The sequence below is a fragment of the Coregonus lavaretus genome (assembly GCF_964263955.1).
Source record: "Coregonus lavaretus genome assembly, chromosome: 4".
NCBI classification, from domain to species: domain Eukaryota; kingdom Metazoa; phylum Chordata; class Actinopteri; order Salmoniformes; family Salmonidae; genus Coregonus; species Coregonus lavaretus.
Genome location: NC_139991.1, coordinates 21,680,609 through 21,707,336, shown reverse-complemented (window position 1 = coordinate 21,707,336; position 26,728 = coordinate 21,680,609). Strand labels below are relative to the sequence as shown.

The following is a 26,728-nucleotide window of genomic DNA, read 5'->3' as shown; positions in this document are numbered from 1 at the left end:
GTGTGCACGCATCTGTGTCTCTGTATGTGTGCATCTGTGAGTGAGTGAGTGAGTGAGTGAGTGAGTGAGTGAGTGAGTGAGTGAGTGAGTGAGTGAGTGAGTGAGTGTGCGTGCTAGCAAGCCTGTGAATATGTAAACCCCATTCTGTATAGATCGGACACAAATACGTACAGTCAGGATGGTAGGAGTCACAAAGGCCCAGCAGATTCACGAGAAGTGGTGTGTGTGTGTGTGTGTGTGTGTATGGAGTCAGTATGCATGTGTGCGCATGTTATGTGTCTGTGGGCGTTTGTAGTGTGTGTGTGTGTGTGTGTGTGTGTGTGTGTGTGTGTGTGTGTGTGTGTGTGTGTGTGTGTGTGTGTGTATGTGTGTGTGCCTGTGTGTGTGTGTGTGTGTGGGTAGAGTCCAGTGTGTGTGCATAGAGTTAGAGCAAGAGAGTTATTGCAAAAAAGGGTCAGAGAGAGCAGTCTATGGCTTGGTTGGCTGGAGTCATTGACCATTTTTTGGGCCTTCCTTTGACATCGCCTGGTATAGGGATCCTGGATGGCAGGGAGCTTGGCCCCAGTGATATACTGGGTTGTACTGTAGCGCCTTGCGGTCAGATGCCTTGCAGTGGCCATACCAAGAGGTGATGCAGCCAGTGAAGATGCTCTCAATGGTGCAGCTGTATAACTTTTTGAGGATCTGAGAGCCCATGCCAAATCTTTTCAGCTTCCTGAGGGGAAAGATGCGCTGTCGTGCCCTCTTCACAACTGTGTGGGTGTGTGTGGACCATGTTCCTTAGTGATGTGGACACCGAGGAACTTGAAGCTCCTATGTCTTGCTGACGTTGAGGGAGAGATTGTTGTCCTGGCACCACACTGCCAGGTCTCATCACAGCCTACCTCATCGTCGTCGGTGATCAGTCCTCCCACCGTCGTGTCATCAGCAAACTTAATGATGGTGTTGGAGTCGTGCTGGCCACATAGTCGTGGGTGAACAGGGAGTACATGAGGGCACTGAGCACACACTCCTGAGGGGCCCCAGTGTTGATGGTCAGCAAGGCGGATGTGTTGTTGCCTACCCTTTCCCGCCTGGGGGTGGCCCATCAGGAAGTCCAGGATCCAGTTGCAGAGGGATGTGTTCAGTCCCAGGATCCTGAGCTTGGTGATGAGCTTGGAGGGCACTATGGTGTTGAATGCTGAGCTATAGTCAATGAACAGCTTTCTCACATAGGTGTTCCTCTTGTCCAGGTGGGAGAGGGCAGTGTGGAGTGCAATACAGATTCCATCATCTGTGGATCTGTTGGGGTGGTATGCAAATTGGAGTGGGTCCAAGTTGTCTGGGATGATGGTGATGATGTGAGCCAAACCAGCGTTTCAAAGCATTACATGGCTATAGATATGAGTGCTACAGGGCGATTTTAGGCAGGTTACCTTGACATTCTTGGGCACTTTGAATCCAATCAGGAAGCCTTTTGTGGCTAGCTCATCCAGTTCTATTGACTATTGTGTCACCATGGATACTCCAGCTGTTTTCAAAATCAGTGCTTTAGCTCTGGGGAAGATGCTTCCAGGGGGTGGGACGGAGGTGGAACGGGACAGTTACCTTCAGTCAGGCAGCCTAATAAATATTCCATACTGATATCTCCATTTTGCTATATTAATAAAATTTGTCCATAGGAACAATGACCAAAGAAAGAGGTATTTTCAATGTCTGCTAAATGTCTTTTCAACTTTCACTTAGAACTGAAAGACGTCTTTCAACGTCCGTATAATCTGTATTTTCAACGTCCTTAAAATACATATTTTCATCGTCTTTATGTTGATGTTCAATTTGAGTCCTGGTTGCTGCCAACATTTGTCAAGATATTTTTCCCTCTGAGTATTATCATCAGTAACAATAAAATATATTCTTTGAACAGACCATGGCCAAGTTATGTATTTCACAATAATTTCGTAAAGTAATTACTCTTTTACCACGGCAACTCTACTGTGGCAATTTACCCTACATACAGGTAACTGCCAAAATAAAGGAAACACTTCCGTAAATAAGGGATGTAAACATGGCTCTAAAGAGCGGCCATTTTGGTGGCATATGCTCCTAGATATTTTGCTGTGCAACCTGACATTTTATTTTGGGAGCACCAGTGCGACCAGGAAAAACATCACCCAGATAATAATTATTGTAATGATAGGCTTCACTGTGCAGTTGTTTCCGAGTGCCCTAGAGAAAAAAGCGAGTGCAGATTCGTTCAATCCAAAGCCTACATGTAAAGAATATTAAAGAATATTAAAGAATGCATTAGTTATTTGTATTTCTTGACACTTTCTGAAGACGTAACGGCATGGGAATGCCTGTGTCTACCACTTTGTGTAGCCAGTTAGTGATGCTGAAACAGTATTTTCCATAAAGCCTTCCAAATTAAATATGAATAACTGATGATTTGTATCACTCGGGTGGTCTTTCATTTAGCAAACTCTGCTATTGCACATGCAGTACATAAACACCTCCAGACTCTTGAGGTGCACAATTAGGGACGTCATGCACACAAACAATCTAAGGGGGCATAGAGGATTTTATATTTTCAAAAACCTGAAACAGCTTTTTCCTGCAATCTAGAGCCACAATCAGTATGCTTAATTCTATGTCAAAAATATGTTAATTTTTCTGCATATCTAAGCATACCTATTGAGCTGTCTGTATCCTCCTGACAGGTGGTTCTTTTTTTAAATAAATGTAATATGCTTCTCTGCATCTCTGCTAAACTCTGGGTAAAAGACTGAATGGAATGTGAGTCTTATTCAGTACATTTAGTTATTGCTTTCTTTTCTAAAGTCTACAAACCTTGCCAGCAGGATAAGATACAGGTAATTGCCAAAATAATGGAAACACTTGAGTAAATGAGAGAATGCCAAGAGTGTGCAAAGCTGTCATCAAGGCAAAGGGTGGTTATTTGAAATATAAAATATATTTTGATTTGTTTAACACTACCACTCAAAAGTTTGGACACACCTACTCATTCAAGGGTTTTTCTTTATTTTTACTATTTTTACATTGTAGAATAATAGTGAAGACATCCAAACTATGAAATAACACATATTGAATCATGTAGTAACCCAAAAAGTGTTTAAAAAATCCAAATATACTTTATTTTTTGAGATTCTTCAAATAGCCACCCTTTGCCTTGATGACAGCTTTGCACACTCTTGGCATTCTCTCAACCAGCTTCATGAGGTAGTCACCTGTAATGCATTTCAATTAACAGGTTGTCATGGGCCTCTCACTCCACCGGGTTACCACCTTAATTTTCTTCCACTCTGCTCACCACTCTCTCTACTCAGCCTAACTAGCTCCACCTGTCCCTGCTCTGCTCTGCTCTAATTACTCTGCCAGCTGCGCTGCATTAACCACTACCTCTCCCAGTATTTAAGGCCCTGTCTTTCAGCTCTCCGGTGTCAGATCGTCTGCAATGCTCACACCCGGAACCTGTTTGCTCGCGCTTCTGGCTTACCCTGGTTTTGTGACCCCGGACCTGCCTGTTTTTTGGATTCTCTTCTGCCTCAGGAGATCCAGACCTGCTTCTGCCATTACGACTCCTGACTACTCTTCAATCCCGGTAACTCTGACCAGCCTTCTGCCTTGCTACTACGTATTTTGGATTTCCCTTGAACTGTACTGCTGCCTGGTTTCATTCCGCCCTGTTGTGTCTGTGTCTCCCCCCCCCAGGACTTCTGGACCACCCACCACCGGCTTCATAGGACGCATCGCTGCCACTGGGGGGGGCACAGACCCAGCGCATTGGACGGGATCCCTGTTACCCCTGGAGCCTTCATTCACTCCCTACTTCCCTTTTCCCTTAAGTTTAATAAACTTTCTGGTGTGACGCAATTGTGGTCCTCTGGTCGTCTGTCTGAACCGTGACAGTACGATCTGACCATTATGGACTCAGCGCACACTTTCCCCGACATGGAAACCGATGAGCATGAGCAGCAGTTCCAGCAGCAGCAACAACAACTCGCCATGATCATTCAACTCCTCACCAACCTTACCCCAGCCAGTCTGCCCACCAGCCCAGCCCCCGAGTTACCTGCCCCGGTCATTGCAGCCGCTGCTCCGGAACCCAAGATTGGAAACCCCGAGCGGTTCAACGGCGATTCAACCCAGGTCCGGCCATTTCTGACTAGCTGCCGACTTCAGTTCTCCTTGCAGCCAAGGACCTTCGCCACGGAGGGGGCTAAAGTTGGGTATGCCATCACTCACCTGACGGGCCGAGCTCGACTCTGGGGAACAGCAGAGTTCGAACGTCAAACCCCCGCATGTGCAACCTTCGACCTGTTTGCTGAGGAGATGCTGAAGGTGTTTGACCTGGATTCACCCACCGCAGAGGCGTCTCGTGAACTGTTCAGTATTCGACAAGGCAGACGTACAGTCGCAGACCATTCCATCGACTTCCGAACCCTGGCTAGACGAAGTTCTTGGAACACACCATCGTTGGTGGACGCGTTCTTCCATAGTTTGGCTGACTATATCAAGGACGAGTTGGTCTCCCATGAACTGCCTTCCACTCTTGATGAAGCCATCGCACTGACTGTCAGGATCGACAGAAGGATACAGACCCGTCGTCGTGAGAGGGGGCGCCAAGGTCCACCTACTACCGGCATTCGGAGAGATCCGACTGGGCTCCTGTCATCTACTGCCACTCACCCAGGTCAGCTTGATCAGTCTGAGCCTATGGAGATTGGGCGAGCCTCCCTCACTCCTGCAGAGCGCCAGCGCCGCTTCACCTCAAACCTCTGCCTCTATTGTGGAGGTGATGGACATCGTGTGGTAACCTGCCCTTTAAAGGGCCGAAGCTCACCGGGCATAGGGGGAGTCCGGTTGAGTTCAATGACCATCCAGTCCTCCGACCGCAAACCCCTGCTGCAAGTTCACCTCCGCCTCTCTGACTCAACTCACACCCTGGCTGCTCTGGTGGATTCTGGCGCCGAAGCCAACATAATGGACATCAAGCTGGCACGCCAACTGGGACTGGAGAACCTCCGTTTGACACCTCCTATTCCTGCCCGGGCACTGGACGGACACTTACTCGGATCGGTCACTCATGTCACGGCCCCGGTCTCGATGGGTCTGTCCGGAAACCATCAAGAAACTATCCAGTTTCACCTGCTCCCCTCTCCAGGCCAACCCCTCATCCTGGGTTACCCATGGCTCCGCCGGCACAACCCTCAGCTCGACTGGGTGACCGGGGTGATCAGGGAGTGGGGAGAGGACTGCCACCGAACCTGCCTGCTTGCTGCCGCACTACCCCCTCGGCCAGTACCTACTAACTCCGCTCCTGACCTCTCCAATGTCCCAGAATGCTACCATGGTCTCAGAGAGGTGTTTAACAAAGCAAGAGCCACATCTCTGCCCCCTCACCGACCGTACGACTGTGCCATCGACCTCCTCCCTGGAACAGCTCCTCCAAAGGGTCGTCTTTATTCGTTGTCTGCTCCTGAAAGAAAGTCCATGGAGGACTACATCAATGGCTCTCTGTCCGCAGGATTAATCCGTTCATCTTCATCTCCTGCTGGTGCTGGCTTCTTCTTTGTGGGGAAGAAGGACGGATCTCTTCGCCCCTGCATCGACTACAGGGGACTCAACGACATCACAGTGAAAAACCGTTACCCTCTGCCTCTGCTCACCTCTGCTTTTGAGTTGCTCCAGGGAGCCACTGTTTTTACCAAGTTGGATCTCAGAAACGCTTACCACCTAGTGCGGATCCGGGAGGGAGATGAATGGAAAACCGCATTCAATACACCAACAGGCCACTACGAGTATCTGGTTATGCCTTTTGGCCTCACCAATGCTCCTGCTGTGTTCCAGGCTCTAGTGAATGATGTACTGCGGGACATGTTAAACAAGTTTGTCTTCGTTTACCTGGATGACATCTTAATCTACTCCAGAAACCTGTCTGAACACACCCGCCATGTCCAGCAAGTCCTTCATCGTCTTCTGGAGAATTCCCTCTACGCCAAGGCAGAGAAATGTGAGTTTCACGTCAAGACAGTGGCCTTCCTGGGGTACATAGTGGCAGAGGGAAGTATCCAAATGGATCCTGCCAAAGTATCAGCAGTCACTTCATGGCCAGTTCCGGAGAACAGAAAGAAGCTGCAACAGTTTCTGGGGTTTGCTAACTTCTATAGGAAGTTTATCCGGAACTACAGTACCGTTGCTGCCCCTCTCACTGCTCTAACCAGCACCAAGCAACCCTTCACCTGGACCCCAGCAGCCGACAAAGCCTTCAGTACCCTCAAGGTGAGGTTCACCTCCGCTCCCATCCTCCAGATGCCTGATGTGGACCGGCAATTCATTGTGGAGGTGGACGCCTCGGATGTGGGAGTTGGTGCTGTGATTTCTCAGTGGGCTGCGGAGGATAGGAAGCTCCATCCCTGTGCCTTTTTCTCACGTCGGTTGTCCCCCTCTGAGTGCAATTACGACATAGGGAACCGTGAGCTGCTGGCTGTGAAGCTTGCCTTGGAGGAGTGGCGTCACTGGCTGGAGGGGTCCACCATTCCATTTCTCGTTTGGACCGATCATAAGAACTTGGAGTACATCCGCACGGCCAAACGGTTGAACTCCAGGCAGTCCCGCTGGGCCCTGTTCTTCACCAGGTTTAATTTCACTCTGTCATACCGGCCTGGATCACGCAACACCAAGCCAGACGCCCTCTCCCGTCAATTCCAGAAGGATGACACCCCCTCCAAGGACCCTGTGTCGATTCTGCCAAGTCCCTGCATCGTTGCAGCTCTGACCTGGGCTGTTGAGGAACAGGTGCTGGAGGCTCTCCGTAACCAGCCAGGTCCCAGCACTTGCCCAGCTGACCGCCTTTTTGTCCCCGAAGACCTGAGGTCCCAGGTCGTTCAGTGGGGACATGACTCCCGCCTAGCTTGTCACCCTGGCTCCACCCGCACTTACAACCTGCTCGCCCAGAGGTTCTGGTGGCCCTCTCTGAGGAAGGATGTACGGGAATTCGTCCAAGCCTGCCCCATCTGCAACCAACACAAGTCGTCCTGCCAGCCCCCAGCCGGATTGCTGCAGCCCCTGCCTGTGCCCAGACGTCCCTGGTCTCACATCGCCCTTGACTTTGTCACGGGGCTGCCCCCTTCAAGTGGCATGACCGTCATTCTCACCATCGTTGACCGTTTCAGCAAGATGGCACACTTCATTCCCCTCCCCAAGCTCCCAACCGCCAAGGAGACCGCCCAGGTGGTCCTGGAACACGTCTTCCGGATCCACGGACTGCCAAAGGATGTAGTTTCTGACCGTGGTCCACAATTCTCCTCCGCTTTTTGGAAGGAGTTCTGTCACCTGCTGGGAGCCACAGTCAGTCTGACTTCCGGATTCCATCCCCAATCCAATGGGCAGTCAGAGCGGGCTAATCAGGAGCTCGAGAAGGCACTGCGATGCATGACTTCACGCAACCCCCACTCCTGGTCGCAGCAATTGACATGGGTGGAGTACGCACACAATTCTCTGACCTGCTCTGCCATCGGTATGTCCCCTTTCCAATGTGTTTATGGATACCAGCCTCCTCTATTTGCCAGCCAGGAAGAGGAGGTTACTTGCCCATCTGCACTTGCTTTTGCCCGTCGATGTCGCCGCACCTGGTCACAAGCCCGAGCCACACTCCTCAGATCCGTTGCCAGCTACACTACCGGGGCCAACCGTCGGAGAATTCCTGCTCCCACCTACCATGTTGGTCAAAGGGTGTGGTTGTCATCGAAGAACCTGCCACTCAGGGTGGAGTCGCAGAAGCTGGCACCTCGGTTCATTGGCCCATTCCCTATCATAAGAGTGATTAGCCCAACTGCTGTCCGGCTCCAACTGCCTAATTCCCTGAGGGTGCACCCCACTTTCCATGTGTCTAAGATTAAGCCCATCCATGAGAGTCCGCTGGTCCCTGCTGCGCCTGGTCCTCCTCCTCCACGGCTCGTCGATGGTGGTCTGGTTTACACCGTCCGCCGCCTGCTTCGGTCCAGACGGAGGGGTAGGGGTCTCCAGTACCTCATTGACTGGGAGGGCTATGGACCTGAGGAAAGGACCTGGGTGCCAGCTAGTCGGATTGTGGATAGGACTCTCATCACCGCTTTCCACCAACGGCATCCTGATCAACCTGCAATCCGTAGGGGCCGCCCCAGAGGGGTCCCTAACCGTCCGGCCCGCTCGGCTTCCTGTCCTGTGCCTGATCCTGTCTCGGGACCTGTCCCATCTCCCGACCACGGCCCTCCGGCTTCCTCCGAGGATGAGGACGTTCACTCGGACCGTTCGGAGGAGTTCTAGCCCTCCTCCGGCTCCCCTCCTCCCGCCCGGCGTGGTGTTGCTCTTGGGACTTCTGGGGCCGTCCCTTGGGGGGGGGGTTCTGTCATGGGCCTCTCACTCCACCGGGTTACCACCTTAATTTTCTTCCACTCTGCTCACCACTCTCTCTACTCAGCCTAACTAGCTCCACCTGTCCCTGCTCTGCTCTGCTCTAATTACTCTGCCAGCTGCGCTGCATTAACCACTACCTCTCCCAGTATTTAAGGCCCTGTCTTTCAGCTCTCCGGTGTCAGATCGTCTGCAATGCTCACACCCGGAACCTGTTTGCTCGCGCTTCTGGCTTACCCTGGTTTTGTGACCCCGGACCTGCCTGTTTTTTGGATTCTCTTCTGCCTCAGGAGATCCAGACCTGCTTCTGCCATTACGACTCCTGACTACTCTTCAATCCCGGTAACTCTGACCAGCCTTCTGCCTTGCTACTACGTATTTTGGATTTCCCTTGAACTGTACTGCTGCCTGGTTTCATTCCGCCCTGTTGTGTCTGTGTCTCCCCCCCCCAGGACTTCTGGACCACCCACCACCGGCTTCATAGGACGCATCGCTGCCACTGGGGGGGGCACAGACCCAGCGCATTGGACGGGATCCCTGTTACCCCTGGAGCCTTCATTCACTCCCTACTTCCCTTTTCCCTTAAGTTTAATAAACTTTCTGGTGTGACGCAATTGTGGTCCTCTGGTCGTCTGTCTGAACCGTGACACAGGTGTGCCCTCTTAAAAGTACATTTGTGGAACTCCTTTCCTTCTTAATGCGTTTGAGACAATCAGCTCTCATGAGGACTGCCACAGGAATGGAAGACCTAGAGTTACCTCTGCTGCAGAGGATAATTTAATTAGAGTTACCTGCCTAAATAAATGCTTCACAGAGTTCAAGTAACAGACACTTCTCAACATCAACCGTTCAGAGGAGACTGCGTGAGTCAGGCCTTCATGGTCGAATTGCTGCAAAGAAACCACTACTAAAGGACAGCAATAAGAAGAAGAGACTTCCTTGTGCCAAGAAACATGAGCAATGGACATTAGACTGGTGGAAATCTGTCCTTTGGTCTGATGAGTCCAAATTTGAGATTTTTGGTTCCAACCACCGTGTCTTTGTGAGACGCAGAGTAGGTGAACGGATTATCTCCGCAAGTGTGGTTCACACCGTGAAGCACGAAGGAGGAGGTGTGATGGTGTGGGGGTGCTTTGCTGGTGACACTGTCAGTGATTTATTTAGAATTCAAGACACACTTAACCAGCATGACTACCACAGCATTCTGCAGCAATACTCGCTTGTTTTTCAACAGGACAATGACCCAATACATCTCCAGGCTGTGTAAGAGCTAGTTGACCAAGAAGGAGAGTGTTGGAATGGTGCATCAGATTACCTGGCCTCCACAATCACCCAACCTCAACCCAATTGAGATGGTTTGGGATGAGTTGGACCGCAGAGTGAAGGAAAAGCAGCCAACAAGTGCTCAGCATATGTGGGAACTCCTTCAAGACTGTTGGAAAAGCATTCCACGTGAAGCTGGTTGAGAGAATGCCAAGAGTGTGCAAAGCTGTCATCAAGGCTATTTGAAGAATCTCAAATATAAAATCTATTTTGATTTGTTTAACAATTTTTTCTTTAATACATGATTCCATATGTGTTATTTCATAGTTTTGATGTCTTCACTATTATTCTACAATGTATAAAATTGTAAAAAAAATAAAGGAAAGCCCTATATACAGTGGGGGAAAAAAGTATTTAGTCAGCCACCAAATGTGCAAGTTCTCCCACTTAAAAAGATGAGAGAGGCCTGTAATTTTCATCATAGGTACACGTCAACTATGACAGACAAAATGAGAAAAAAAAATCCAGAAAATCACATTGTAGGATTTTTAATGAATTTATTTGCAAATTATGGTGGAAAATAAGTATTTGGTCAATAACAAAAGTTTCTCAATACTTTGTTATATACCCTTTGTTGGCAATGACACAGGTCAAACGTTTTCTGTAAGTCTTCACAAGGTTTTCACACACTGTTGCTGGTATTTTGGCCCATTCCTCCATGCAGATCTCCTCTAGAGCAGTGATGTTTTGGGGCTGTCGCTGGGCAACACAGACTTTCAACTCCCTCCAAAGATTTTCTATGGGGTTGAGATCTGGAGACTGGCTAGGCCACTCCAGGACCTTGAAATGCTTCTTACGAAGCCACTCCTTCGTTGCCCGGGCGGTGTGTTTGGGATCATTGTCATGCTGAAAGACCCAGCCACGTTTCATCTTCAATGCCCTTGCTGATGGAAGGAGGTTTTCACTCAAAATCTCACGATACATGGCCCCATTCATTCTTTCCTTTACACGGATCAGTCGTCCTGGTCCCTTTGCAGAAAAACACCCCCAAAGCATGATGTTTCCACCCCCATGCTTCACAGTAGGTATGGTGTTATTTGGATGCAACTCAGCATTCTTTGTCCTCCAAACACGACGACTTGAGTTTTTACCAAAAAGTTCTATTTTGGTTTCATCTGACCATATGACATTCTCCCAATCCTCTTCTGGATCATCCAAATGCACTCTAGCAAACTTCAGACGGGCCTGGACATGTACTGGCTTAAGCAGGGGGACACGTCTGGCACTGCAGGATTTGAGTCCCTGGCGGCGTAGTGTGTTACTGATGGTAGGCTTTGTTACTTTGGTCCCAGCTCTCTGCAGGTCATTCACTAGGTCCCCCCGTGTGGTTCTGGGATTTTTGCTCACCATTCTTGTGATCATTTTGACCCCACGGGGTGAGATCTTGCGTGGAGCCTCAGATCGAGGGAGATTATCAGTGGTCTTGTATGTCTTCCATTTCCTAATAATTGCTCCCACAGTTGATTTCTTCAAACCAAGCTGCTTACCTATTGCAGATTCAGTCTTCCCAGCCTGCTTTCTGGTGTCCTTTGACAGCTCTTTGGTCTTGGCCATAGTGGAGTTTGGAGTGTGACTGTTTGAGGTTGTGGACAGGTGTCTTTTATACTGATAACAAGTTCAAACAGGTGCCATTAATACAGGTAACGAGTGGAGGACAGAGGAGCCTCTTAAAGAAGAAGTTACAGGTTTGTGAGAGCCAGAAATCTTGGTTGTTTGTAGGTGACCAAATACTTATTTTCCACCATAATTTGCAAATAAATTCATTAAAAATCCTACAATGTGATTTTCTGGAATTTTTTTTCTCAATTTGTCTGTCATAGTTGACGTGTACCTATGATGAAAATTACAGGCCTCTCTCATCTTTTTAAGTGGGAGAACATGCACAATTGGTGGCTGACTAAATACTTTTTTCCCCCACTGTATATATATATATATATATATATATATATATATTATCACTCTGATGTAATTATATAATGGTTTATGTGCAGTCAACATTTGATAGATTTTCAAAATTAAAAAAGTGTTGAGTATCTTACTCCATCATACAGCTGTTACATTTATCAGAACTGTACTTTTGACCTTTTATACATTTTGACGACCATTGCTAAAACAACCGTATGTTGTCATAGAGTCACGTGTTTACTTTCAAAGCTACATAACACAGTATGTTACATCAAGCAGGTTGCTGTGATTACAGCAATTTGAGTCTGCATCGTGTTTTATTTTTGCCATGGAAAACGTAATATTGTGAATATCGCATCTGCTACAAGACCATGGTGCTTGCCTACGGAGCTGTGAGGGGAACGGCACCTCCGTACCTTCAGGCTCTGATCAGTCCCTACACCCAAACAAGGGCATTGCGTTCATCCACCTCTGGCCTGCTGGCCCCCCTACCTCTGCGGAAGCACAGTTCCCGCTCAGCCCAGTCAAAACTGTTCGCTGCTGTGGCACCCCAATGGTGGAACAAGCTCCCTCACGACGCCAGGACAGCGGAGAAACTCACCACCTTCCGGAGACACTTAAAACCCCACCTCTTTAAGGAATACCTGGGATAGGATAAAGTAATCCTTCTACACCCCCTCACCCCACCTCCCAAAAAAATAAAAATAATAATAATAAATAAATACTATTGTAAAGTGGTTGTCCCACTGGCTATCATAAGGTGAATGCACCAATTTGTAAGTTGCTCTGGATAAGAGCGTCTGCTAAATGACGAAAATGTAAAATGTAAAAATGTGATACAACTTCTTATTTACCCGTATGTAACGGATTTGGATTGGTAACCTCACTCCTCAGTTTGAAATGTCTCTACCCGCACCATTGAGTTGCTAGCTTTACGGTGGCGCAGCTGGCTAAGATGTTGTCAAGAGGGCGGTCACGTGTGATTACGAGACAGAGGATTCGAGATAACTCCCAGTGGCGGTCGTATATGGAAGGAAGTGAGGCTGTTAAGCAGCACAGTGAGAAGTGCTTACCTGTAGCAGTTGTTGTGGAACTTGTTGTAAGAGGACAGTGTGATGAGGCCTCCCCAGGCTGCTGACAGAGAGAAGAAGATCTGGGTGGCAGCATCCTTCCACACCTAGAGTAACACACACAAATTCACAGTCACTGTTAGAGAGAGGGATGGGCAGAGAAATGTGTGTGTGCACGCATGTGTGTGTGAATCTATTTGTGTGCCTGTGCGCACTTACGTGTGTGTATGTATACCTTAGCATCATTGAGTTTCTCCCACTTTGGTGTGATGAAGTAGAGGATGCCGTCACCAGCCCCTGGGAGGGTCACTCCTCTGAACAACAGAATGACCAGAACCACATAGGGGAACGTAGCTGTGAAATACACCACCTAGGAGAGGGGAGAGGGAGAGCGAAACAAAGGGAGAGTAAGCAGGTTGTGTGATAAGTGCACTGATTTAACACTTTTAGTTCAAGAACAAACCCACTAGTGGGCAACATTACATAAGAATTCACAGAACGACACACTTTTTTTTTTTATGGTTCTGGGATTTCACAATTAAATTTCTCCTTTCCCCCTTCTGATAACCAGGTGGCAAATTGCATCTCTGCATGTCTGGCAGACATATCAGTGTGGATGTCGGATCACCACCTCAAGCTGAACCTCCGCAAGACGGAGATGCTCTTCCTCCCGGGGAAGGACTGCCTGCTCCATGATCTCGCCATCATGGTTGAAAACTCCATTGTGTCCTCCTCCCAGAGTGCAAATAACCTTGGCGTGACCCTGGACAACACCCTGTCGTTCTCCGCTAACATCAAAGCGGTGACCCGATCCTGCAGGTTCATGCTCTACAACATTCACAGAGTACGACCCTACCTTACACAGAAAGCAGCACAGGTCCTAATCCAGGCACTTGTCATCTCCCTTCTGGATTACTGCAACTCGCTGTTGGCTGGGCTCCCTGCCTGTGCCATTAAACCCCTACAACTTATCCAGAACGGTGCAGCCCGTCTGGTGTTCAACCTTCCCAAGTTCTCTCATGTCACCCCGCTCCTCCGCACACTCCACTGGCTTCCAGTTGAGGCTCGCATCTACTACAAGACCATGGTGCTTGCCTACGGAGCTGTGAGCGGAACGGCACCTCCTTACCTTCAGGCTCTGATCACACCCAAACGAGGGCACTACGTTCATCCACCTCTGGCCTGCTAGCCCCCCTATCTCTACGGAAGCACAGTTCCCGCTCAGCCCAGTCAAAGCTATTCGCTGCTCTGGCACCCCAATGGTGGAATAAGTTCCCCCACGACGCCAGGACAGCGGAGTCACTGACCACCTTCCGGAGACACTTGAAACCCTACCTCTTTAAGGAATACCTGGAATAGTATAAAAGTAATCCCCCCCCCCCCCCCCCCCATAAAAAAAGTGGTTGTCCCACTGGCAATCATAAGTTGAATGCACCAATTTGTAAGTCGCTAAATGACGTAAATGTAAACGAAAATGTAAATTTCACAGGGGGAAATTATACAAGTCCACTCCCTGGTGGCTAAAGGAGGTACCACATGAGCAGATAGCGAGTGAAAGGGGGAAGAGAGAGAGATTTCTCTTACTTTCCCTGATGACTTGATTCCTTTGGCCAGGGAGAGGTAGACTATCAACCAGGCCAGCAACAGGCAGCCTGCGAGGGGCCAGCGGATGTCTCCAGGGTACTCTATCCCTTTGGAGATGTGTAAGACATTGTACCTATTGGGGGGGGGGGGGAGAGAGAGAGAGAGAGAGAGAGAGAGAGAGAGAGAGAGAGAGAGAGAGAGAGAGAGAGAGAGAGAGAGAGAGAGAGAGAGAGAGAGAGTTATTTCCCAGTCACATAAAACTGTTATTTCAGATCTGACATTTATTATTCCAACATATCAATCAATAGCGGGAAACAACTGTGTCTATACAGCCCAATAACTGTGGCCTAATTCTGTTAGAAAGGAAACCAACATTTATAGTATGACAAATCACAAGCATCATCAACCAGCAGGCCTACTTCAAACATAGAACCTCTCTGTAACTCTGATGAAAGTTAGATTTTTTAAATATATATTTTTTTACAATATTTGTATTGAATACTTTTTTAGCTGCTGTATTGTTTGCGATGAGAGCTGTGTACACTACACTATATCCTGTGCCTATGACAAATAAATGTTGATTTGACTTACTTGAAGTACTCCTCGCTGGGGCTGACGTAAGTTTTGTTATCCGGATAGGTCATGTTAACCAGTTTGGTCAGGTTTCCAATGGCTTGAGCCGACAGACAGAACGAGCTGTTCTTTATAGAGGTGAAGTTTTTATCATGAAGGATACACGTGTCTGTCACAACCAGAAACCAACATATGTCAACAAGGACAGACAGACAGGTTTACATACACTGTATCGAATCAGAGAAAAAAATACATCTCAACAGGGACAGACAGACATCTTTATAATCTGTCTTAAAACTGTATCAACTCTCACAGTTTTCTCAGGTGGTGGGTATAATGTAGAATAGATACTTGCCCAGCTCACTGGTTCATACACCGAAAACAGTGATCTCTGCCATGCTTTACCGTACTTTACATATTACTGTACTTTATACCCATTACAGGAAATGTCCTCTATTCTCAGATGAAAGCCATTCACCCACTGTATGGATGAAGCATGTTTTATATGTGTAATGGTTATTTTTCTTGTAACAAAACTGTTAAAAAAAAAGAAAATTATGAAATAACCTTTTCCCCAATATTTTTTCAGATGATATCAAATGTATTTTACGCTTAGAATAAACGTTGAAACGTTCAGCACGTTTGACAAAGAGTAGATCTAATTTCGCTTTGTATAATCATCATACGTTTGTTGTATTACCAATGAAAGCTACGGGTTGACACAGCATACATTCTACACAAGGATACAGAGGAGAGAGACCAGGGAGAGTACAGTTACTGTAACTCTTACTATGACCAAGAGAGGGCGGTCTGGCGCACACTGCGGCACTGCAGCAACTCCACTACAGTAAATGTGTCAAGCAAGCAACTTTTGTGCTGAATTCACTCAAATGCAATAGACAAAAATGGCATTTTCTTAATCAAATTTCGATTTTTTCCTTGCAACTGGGAGTAAATATTCCGGTCATACTGTGAGCCTTTCTTTTAGCGATTGATCTTTTTAAAAAACATTATTGTAACCCAATGCAACCCTAAAAAAACAATGAATCATAATTGCAACAGTGCAAAACGAATTTGTCTACTTAGCCTACACCTTATTGAAAATTCATATTTTGTATAACTGCTTTTTGCTCATGATATGTTTAGAGTAGAATAAAGATATAATCAGAAAAGCCTACACACAGTTGAAAAAATAACTTGAGACCCACAGAAGAAATATACAAATCAATATAATAAACCTAGTAAGCAAAAGCAGCACTTTTTGATGTATATGAAACTAGAAAACAATGCTTAGAATAGCCGGTCACTCTACACTATAGGGCAGGTTACAGACAGGGACCTTAGCTGATGGGTGCGTTGCGCATTGCGCAATGGTGAGTATGTGTGTGTGCGCATGCATGAGAGTGTGTGTGCGTTCTGGCGCATTGTGGTCTTACCTAAGAGAAGCATGTCTTTGTCCTTACAGTCAAACGTGTTCCACTCGTTCTTACAGTTAGCCCAAGGCAGTGAGCCCTTCAACGAAGCGAACAGGTAGTACAGTGTCCAGCACATTATAATGTTATAGTATATGGCTATCAAGACAGATATTATCAACATGGCAATCCCGCAACCTAAAATAAATAAATGAGACGAAATATATAAATTACTCTTAAGCAGGCAGAGGAGCTTGATCAAAAGTAATTATATTATATCAAAATAGGTAGTTATCATTTTTTCTGAAGGTAGTGTATGTTACACGTTTTAAATATGTTACTTTATGAGTTTGGATCGCAGCCTGTATATGCGCAGTTTACCTTGCAGAGCCGGGATGGCTTTCCACACGGACACCGGGCCCTGGCTGGCAAACTGACCCAGGGAAACCTCCAATAAAAATATAGGGATCCCGGCGAGGCACAACATTATCAGGTAGGGAATCAAAAAAGCACCTATATACACAGGGAAACGGGGCAGCATTTCAAAGTAGCGCACAGGTACAAGTGAAAAGAGATTCCTCAAACTTGGCTTACATTATGTAAAAAGAAGGCTATAACAGAATTAATTCGACTGCCTTTCTCATGAAATAAAGAGATTATGTATGGCAGGTAATAATGAAATAAATGTGACATATCTATATGGGTTATACTTATTTGCTTCCCTTGCATGTAGCCTAATTAGTTGTATTAGATAGCTAGAATATAATAATGTGTAGAGTGTAGACCAAACTAAACTGAAAAGAAGATAGGCCAAGTAATAATAATAAAATAATATAAATAATATTTTATTTACAGAAGTGATTATCAATCATAAAGCCTAAATAATTTAACTAAAATCCACGAAAAAGACTAGTCTCCTAGACGCTGAAAAATAATATGTTAGCTAGACGCTTTCTATAACTGTTTGGAAAACGTATCATAAAAAGTCGCCCATTCCTTTAGAGAAGAAAAAGCAAACAAAAAGGAAAGTGAAGAATATGTTTTTCGACACTAATTTCAACTCCAATCATATATCCTAGCAAGTGAATGAATTAAAGTAATGTATTTTCGTTTGACAATGTTAAAATACATTAAGCGTACTGTTGTTTAAACAATGGCAAAACAAAAATACAAATCATCCAGGATAAAAACACAATTATGTCTACTTACTCCAATTATGTTCCTCGAATTTAATTTAATCGTCAATTTCGTTCATATCAATTATGCGTGATGTCATTGTGGAGCAATGGAATATCTAAGTCAAATAACACTGATCCGTTTTGTGATAAGTGTTATTTATTTTCCGCATTTAGGTGCTTGTGCATTTACAACTTTAGTGACATTTGCAGTGCAGGTACATTCTCAACTCAACACTCTCCTTACCTCCACCATTTTGGAAGGCAAGGTATGGAAACCTCCACACGTTTCCCAGTCCCACGGCATAGCCAACCATGGACAGGATGAAATCCAATTTATTAGTCCAGTTTCCCCTGGCCTTATTCTCATCTCCACTCTCGTCCTCGTCTTCCTCCTGGGGAAAACAGTGGATTTTAGTGCTAGGTTTCATGTACATTAAATAACCATATTGGACTTCAATTTAGTATAGCCTATCATTAAAACGTATCAGATCCCAAACCCCCTGCCTTACTGGGCGAAGGATTCGTTTCGTTTTTTGATCTATCAAATTAGCCAGAAGTATAGGCTATTTGCAACAGTCAGAAAATACAAATACAGCCCGCTTCAACACACATAATAATCACGGGAATAACACTATTTGATTGATGCGAGCATTTTAAAATATGACAGGACAAATTCATATGAATATTCATAAATACAGATAATTCAAATGTCCTCATTTCTGATTCCGCGCCAAGAGGGGTAGAGGGAGACGAGACCAAGCTTATCAATGGAACACTGTCAGGCAGGCGCGCGGGCGGGAGAGGAGACCCGAGTGAGAGGAGGGGAGAGAGAGAAGAGGAGAGCGGTGAGGAATGCCCTCGCGGGGATTGGAACAATGGGCAGAGTCCGCAGCCTTATGTAACCCATTACCAAGCGCTGTCATGGGTTTACCGAGACCAATCCCGAGAGAGCATGATGCGGGATTTCTATCCCTCTTTCTAGCTATACCTGACACACGGAGCAGCGCAGTGCGGGGGATATACCATTACTGTATGCTGATACACAAACAACCATCTTACAGTAGGCCTATTCCTTTATCTCACTGCAGTGGGAAGATTCTGTCCATTCAGCACTTTCAGGATGACGTTTTAGACCAACTTTTGTTGACATAATTGAATCAAATAGGTAGCCTATTCTAGCCAAAGGCAGAGGGTCAGAAAATCGAAATAGATAGCCTACCTTTTTCGTTCTATATTTTGATCATTTCCCACAATAACTGGGAATTCTTCGAAACTATTATATTGGTGAATTCTAACCCTGATTCATAGCCAATTGCAACCTCTGGTCACTGCATCTGGCCATCGCAAATGGAAACTCACTTGAATAGGCTATATAGCTCATATTCTCAAATCACCCCTCAGCAGCAGTCTCCAGTGCTGGACAATCTCAGAAGGAGTCCCATGGGACCGTAATTACAACTTCTCCTCAGCCGCAACGTCACCCCCACCTCGGCTTCCTTATCAGTGAAACACCCGAAAACACCACATCCAATTCTCTATCCTAATAGGCAATACAGGTTGCATGTCATATAGATCACCATTCACTCCAAACCGCGGTTCGTCTTGTAGTCCAGAAACCCTCCTCTAAGCTCTCCTGACCCCGGTTGATTGGGCGATCCACCCCGTATAGAAACAATTCGTTTGAGCCCACTTACCCCCGTCACGGCGCCGGGCTGAACAGACGTGTTGCCATCTGCGCCCAGAATGATGGTGGTCTGGCTCATGGTGGTCCAGTTGCCCGATGCATTGTTTTGCTCCCCGGTGGCCCTAAGCGGGTCCCCGTACTGGACAGGGATACCCCGGGCAGCAGAACCACCAGCTGAGCTGGTAGAATCCTTACAGAAGGCCGAGTTCGTAGCCACGGATCCAGGCACCGCCGGAGCGGCGTTTTTAAAAGTCCCATAGACTTTACTGACTTCTCCCGGTTCTCCCGGTTTATTTTCCGTGGGACAGAAAGTTTTGCTCTCGTTAGATGGTGCTGGCTGAGGGGCCGGGTAAGCGGCGGACGTTTGGTTAAGGGCATTATCCGGTTTATTTGCTGAAACTCCCACCGCTCCCTCGGGCTGGTGCAACGGGTTAAAACCGGTAGGAGCATTGGCCGGCTGTTTGGTCATCTCTCTCTGGTCGGAGAAATCCTGCAACATGTCATTTACAGATGAAGCTCAGCACACAAGACAAGGGGTAAAAAATCATATAAAAGGCTATACAAACAGAAACACTTTAAGATGTATTTACCAGGTCAGTGTTAACACTAATAGGCTATGAATTGAGAATGAGATTATTTTAGCGCTATTATTTTCAAATCAAACAAATAGGCTAATCACCTACAATAAAAATGCAGCAATGGTGGGTGTTTCAGCAGTATTTTAAAAGCCCTTTGTCGCATGTTTTGGCTCCGCTGCTCCGGGCTTCAGATCACAGTCTGCGGGGGTTTGCTTCTCCTGTTCGCCTTTACTGCGAGATTCTTTAATTTTACGCCCCATTTCCCCCATGTCATTCAGCTCCACACAGCCACTGATTTTTATGGGCAATAGACAAGCTGCCGGGCTCTTGACAGCTCCCCTCTCCCTGGCAGGCATGTATGATCACCGGCATCAAGCTACAGCTCTGAGAGGACCCGGGCGTGCAGAAATACAAATTACTATCTCCGCATATATAGCCTAACCAAGAGGAATCAAAGCAACATAAGAGAGCACGGGATTTCTAAACACAAACATGCTACATTTAGATTGAAGTAAAAAAAAAAAAGAGATACCGTTTCTGCGTGTTTTATCTAGCACCTTGCATTTGGCTATAAAAATGACATTATCTGATTTCGTTTCTCTTAAAAAGAAAACAAATACATTCAATAAAAAATAACCCTACTTGAAGTCCTTGAATGGAAAAGATCGAACGAAACAAGTATTTTTCGATTGAACTGAATGCATATTTTGCTCAGAGATTGCCATGTGAATGCGAGTTGTGAAAAGTTTTCGTGTGTGGAGCAGCGCTATGCAGCTGGATTTCAGCACCATGGACAGCGCACAACTCTGCTACTGAATACAACCCATTATCAAGCATGCAGATTTAATAAATTAAAATATTTCCACAAAACGAAGTTAGGCTGCTTCAACCATTTAGATAAATAAGATAATTGTATGACAAATGTAATGTAGAATAAAGAAAATAAAGAAAGTATGTAGCCTACTCACCATTTGTGAAGAGGCTTAAGACGTGCTGACGCTGAAAGGCTGAAAAACAGCTGTAAAGAGAACTGGAAGTAGGACTGGATTTGGCCGTGCTTAGTGCAAAGCTTTCTATACCTCAGTGGGAAAGATCGGGTTTGCGTCAGTGCGGAGCAAGGTGCCCTTCGCTTGACATTTTCTTGATAATAAGAGTTTGATAAATCATTGGCCTTGGATTCTGATTTTTAAAGCGACACCGGGTCGAAGACACGCCGAAACGAGCGCATGTTGTCCACGCACATGCCGCTCAGTGTGTACGTGTTTGGACTGACTCATTCACCAGCTGATTAATAATACACTTTTCTCTAGGGGATGTGTAAGTACACACGCGCTAGGGAGAATTTGCATGTAGGCCTACATACATTTTGGGGAGGAAGAATGCATGCAGCACTGCAATTCGTGAGAGAAAATGTACCATTCGTGGGAGAGGATTACATTGATGGGGAAACTATTTCGTTAGATGGTTTCTATTTTTGCTAGTCTATTGTGTTGTAAATATGCCTACTTTGCGTTTATGCTATTGAACATTTCTTAAGAAAGTAATATGTTGAAAACACTGGACATGTAGCTTAACATCTTGTATCATATATAACTTATTTAGCCTACATTTTAATATTAGGATCACGTAGAATTATATAGGCTACGACATATGATTATCAATATTAAAAGCAGATTTTTCGTTTCTATAAAGCCTGTGTCAGTAAATGTTTTTCACAGGCTATACAGTTTGGGCTAAACTGTATATTTAACAAAGATTATAAATATCCACCATAACAATTATTTACACCATTTCCCTTGTACAAATATGTGTGAAGTGTGACAAAAAACTGCAGACTACTGCAAAGTATTTTTTTTAAAGCCTCCAGGCTATATATAGGCGTTACTACGCTTCAAGGAATTTAAGCACACATGCGATATAGGGCTATACGTTTCTGTGTGCGTCACCGAGACAAGCCCTGATCAAGTGTAGAAAAAAGTGGGCGAGGTCTTCACGAAACGAATGAAGCTACTCATTTGTTAATCTCTTACCCAAGAAGGACACTTTTTTTAACACGTGCCCATTGAGGTATGGCGCTACGCTGGAGGCTTTGGAACTTTCCCAGTACCACAAATAGCCTGCCCTAAAATACTGCATTGCGCACGGCATTGTTCAGATTTCTCTTCCTTATTAACGAAATGTAGCCCTAATTCAAAATTGGTTCATTCTCGTGCGCAAAAAATCTCATGAGCATCCTATTTTGTTGTTATTTAGACAGCTGTTACGCAACCAACCCAAACCCTTGAGAAAGATACGGAAATAGTCAGAATAACACACAACCCAGCAGAAACGGTCCACCGACCTCGCAGTGTCTTTAAATGAGCTCTTCACTGTAGCCTGCGTGCCTTATTAAATGTGAGATAATCACCTGCAACGCTTGCTGCGCCCGTGGGGCCCGCGCCCCTGTTAAATCTGGGCCTCTACAGATAAGGGCCTCGCGCTGCTAAATTAGCTGGCTGCTCCAAGGTTGAATTACTTTGTCAACAGAGAACAATTGTAATTGATTTCTGCCCCTCTTTCCTTGTACTTCTCACACCTTCCACAAGACACAGAATGGGAGAGGGCAGGAAACAGAGTACACTCTAAGAAGAAATGGTTATTCAAGATTCCTTTTTGAGTTGCCACTGTGGGGGAACCTTTTTGAAAATGTTCTTTGAGGAACCTTTTGAAAACGTCCTTCAAGGAAATTTTTTTAGGAGGTATGAGTACATTTTTAAACCCTTTTATTAATAACGATATTTAGCAATAATGATAATAATAATCTATAATCACACAAAACATCCATGGGTAATTGAAGAAGATTTGTCAAAAGTATATACATATGTTGACATTTGAATTAGGTCTATTAAACATGAAACAATAATAAATATGAAAACAATAAATCCAAAACAAAACAACAAGCCCATACTTTGGAGTGAACACTTTTTTTAAATGAATGGATATTATCCATATATTCCATAAATATTATATTATGAAAGCTTAAAATCTTGAAGTGGTCATGGTGTTACTTTAATGCCACACCTCACACATGGAAATAATTGATTTGTGCTCATCCATTATTCACCCTACTCAACACAAGAAGATACATACATTTCACAGGAGGTGTGACAGCAAAGTATGCTATAGTCAAAGTTCAGATTTAAACCAATTACATAACCGTTGGTTACCAACCACCATAGACAGATGAAGGCATGGAGTTCCATAGTCTGGGTGATGCCCTGGAGAACGCCCTGTTGCCAAAACAGTGGAGGTTGGATTTGGGGATGATGACATCAGAGGAGACTGGTGGGAGGAGCAATAGGAGGCTCATTTCTGGCCTCCACTGAAGGCCCGGCACTCTTTCTTGCCTTATCTTTTGGCTGAGGCATTTGGTGAACAATGACTGTAAGAAAACATTGTTTGAAGTAGTAATATTTCAGATAATATGTAAGCAAGACAAGTCATAGAAATCAAGTGGCGTTTGCATGTATTTGAGCTATTAACGTTTTGTTGGTGACCTGGTATGCAGAAAACACTGAGCGGAGCTATAATTCTATAACGCAACATACAGTGCCGTCAGAAAGTATTCACACCCCTTTACTTTTTCCACCTTTTGTTGTGTTACAGCCTGCATTTAAAATGGACTAAAATGAGATGTTGTGTCACTGATCTACACACAATACCCCATAATGTCAAAGTGGAATATACAGTGCTATGAAAAAGTATTTGCCCCCTTTCTAATTTTCTCTACTTTTGCATATTTGTGATACTGAATGTTATCAGATCTTCAACTAAAACCTAATATTAGATAAAGGGAACATAAGTGAACAAATAACACAACAATTACATATTTATTTATTTCATAAACAAAGTTATGCAACACCCAATTCCCATGTGTGAAAAAGTAATTGCCCCCGTACACTCAATAACTGATTTTGCCACCTTTAGCTGCAATGACTCCAACAAAATGCTGATCAGTCTCTCACGTCGCTGTGGAGGAATTTTGGCCCACTCTTCCATGCAGAACTGCTTTAACTCAGTGACGTGTGGGTTTTCAAGCATGAAATGCTCGTTTCAAGTCCTGCCACAACATCTCAATTGGGATTAGGTCTGGACTTTGACTAGGCCATTCCAAAACTTCCAATTTGTTCCTTTTTAGCAATTTTCATGTAGACTTAATTGTGTGTTTTGGATCATTGTCTTGCTGCATGACCCAGCTGCGCTTCAGCTTCAGCTCACAGACGGATGTTCTGACATTCTCCTGTAGAATTCTCTGATACAGAGCAGAATTCATGGTTCCTTCTATTAAGGCAAGTCTCCAGGTCCTGAGGCAGCAAAGCATCCCCAAACCATCACACCACCACCACCATGCTTGACCTTTGGTATGATGTTCTTACTGTGGAATGCAGAGTTTGGTTTTCACCAGGCATAATGGGACCCATCTCGTCCAAAAAGTTGACTTAAGTTTGCCCAAAAGCACCTGGATGATCATCAAGACTCATGGAAGAACGCTCTATGGACAGATGATTCAAAAGTAGAACTTTTTGGACGACATGGTTCTGCATGGAAGAGTGGGCCAAAATTCATCCACAGCGACGTGAGAGACTGATCAACAACTACAGGAAGCATTTGGTTGGAGTCATTGCAGCTAAAGGTGGCACAACCAGTTATTGAGTGTAAGGGGGCAATTACTTTTTCACACAGGGGAATTGGGTGTTGCATAACTTTGTTTATGAAATAAATGAAATAAATATGTAATTGTTGTGTTATTTGTTCACTTATGTTCCCTTTATCTAATATTAGGTTTGGTTGAAGATCTGATAACATTCAGTATCACAAATATGCAAAAGTAGAGAAAATTAGAAAGGGGGCAAATACTTTTTCATAGCACTGTATGTTTGTAGAACATTTTAGAAATTAATAAAACATGTAAAGCTGAAATGCCTTGAGTCAATAAGTATTCAACCTGTTTGTGATTAACAAATTCCATAATAAGTTGCATGGACTCATTCCATGTTCAATAATAGTGGTTAACATGATTTTATAATGACTATCCAATCTCTGTACCCTACACATACAATTATCTGTAAGGTCCCTCAATCAAGTAGTGAATTTCAAGCACAGATTCAACCACAAAGACCAGGGAGGTTTTTCCAATGCCTCGCAAAGAAGGACACCGATTGGTAGATGTGTAAAAATAATAAAACAAGTAGACGCTGAATAACATCCCTTTGAGCATGGTGAAGTTATTAATTAGGCTTTGGATGTTGTATCAATACACCCAGTCACTACAAAGATACATGTGTCCTTCCTTACTCAGTTGCCAGAGAGGAAGGAAACTGCTCAGGGATTTCACCATGAGGCCAATGGTGATTTTAAAACAGTTACAGAGTTTAATCGTAGTGATATGAGAAAACTGAGGATGGCTCAACAACACTGTAGTTACTCCACAATACTAACCTAAATGACAGAGTGAAAAGAAGGAATCCTGTACAGAATAAAAATAAACACGCATCTTGTTTGCAACAAGGCACTTAAGTAATAATGCAAAACATGTGGCAAAGAAATTAACTTTTTGTCCTGAATACAAAGCGTTATGTTTGGGAAAATCCAACACAACACATCATATTTTCAAGCATGGTGGTGGCTGCATCATGTTTTCAGTCTGCTTGTCATCGGCAACGAACAGGGAGTTTTTAGGATAAGAAATAAACAGAATACAGCTATAAGCACAGGCAAAAACCTGGTTCAGCCTGCTTTCCAACAGACACTGGGAGACAAATTCACCTTTCAGCAGGACAATAACCTAAAACACAAGGTCAAATCTACTCTGGAGTTGCTTACCAAGATGACATTGAATGTTCCTGAGTGGCCTGGTTACAGTTTTGACTTAAATCATCTTGAAAATCTATGGCAAGACTTGAAAATGGCTGTCTGGCAACTTGAATAATTTAAAAAATAATAATGGGTGCATATTGTACAATCCAGGTGCGCAAATACTTATGTAAATGAGATATTTCTGTATTTCATTTTCAACACATTTCCAAACATCTCTAAAAACATGTTTTCAAATTGTCATTATGGGGTATTGTGTGTAGATGGCTGAGAGAAAAAAATATATAATCAATTTTGAATTCAGGTAACACAACAAAATGTAGAATAAGTCAAGGGGTATGAACACTTTCTGAAGGCACTGTACAACCTATGAAGTTGTGCTTAGAAATAAATGCACTGACCCATGGCTCTGCGCCCTTGTGCTTTATGCACAGATATCTTGCGAATATCTTTCTGCCGATGGCTCTATACTCCCTGCTGTCCTCTATGTTTGGGAATTTTGAAATGTAGACATGGACTGTCTCCTCTACTAGTTTACTCCACACATCATCTATTTCTTCCTCTGTCTCTCACTCCACATTCACACAGACACATTAATTCAACAGATATATAACAATGTCAAAATGTTAGCTAGCTACAACAGGTCAAAATGTCATTGCTCCATGTCCATCAGCTCAGTTCTTATAGCCCTGGTGTGATATGGTGCCATATGATGCCATTTAGTGGTGTAGTGTGGCCGACTTTGAATGCAGCAACTAATCATTCTCAAATTCATTAGAGGCTAATTCATTATTTGAATCTACACTACTGTTCAAAAGTTTGGGGTCACTTAGAAATGTCCTTGTTAAATTTTTTTAAAAAACATTAAAATAACATCAAATTGATCAGAAATACAGTGTAGACATTGTTAATGTTGTAAATGGCTATTGTAGCTGGAAACGGCTGCTTTTCAATGGAATATACAGTGGGGGAAAAAAGTATTTAGTCAGCCACCAATTGTGCAAGTTCTCCCACTTAAAAAGATGAGAGAGGCCTGTAATTTACATCATAGGTACACGTCAACTATGACAGACAAAATTAGAATTTCTTTTCCAGAAAATCACATTGAAGGATTTTTAATGAATTTATTTGCAAATTATGGTGGAAAATAAGTATTTGGTCAATAACAAAAGTTTCT

At 44.6% G+C, this 26,728-nt stretch overlaps 1 protein-coding gene across 1 annotated transcript in view; it reads right to left on the bottom strand.

Annotated features, from left to right (window-relative positions):
• Positions 1 to 19,619, bottom strand: part of LOC311128338 (sodium- and chloride-dependent glycine transporter 2-like) — a gene marked incomplete at both ends in the record, with an annotated part of 79,253 nt that extends 59,634 nt beyond the window's left edge. The window contains 8 exons of the mRNA XM_084160447.1: positions 12,693 to 12,796; positions 12,925 to 13,059; positions 14,274 to 14,406; positions 14,865 to 15,015; positions 16,283 to 16,456; positions 16,640 to 16,771; positions 17,681 to 17,828; positions 19,131 to 19,619. Coding sequence (XP_084016573.1) covers positions 12,693 to 12,796; positions 12,925 to 13,059; positions 14,274 to 14,406; positions 14,865 to 15,015; positions 16,283 to 16,456; positions 16,640 to 16,771; positions 17,681 to 17,828; positions 19,131 to 19,619 — 1,466 coding nt within the window. The remainder of the gene's footprint in view (positions 1 to 12,692; positions 12,797 to 12,924; positions 13,060 to 14,273; positions 14,407 to 14,864; positions 15,016 to 16,282; positions 16,457 to 16,639; positions 16,772 to 17,680; positions 17,829 to 19,130) is intronic.
• Positions 19,620 to 26,728: the final 7,109 nt, after the last annotated feature.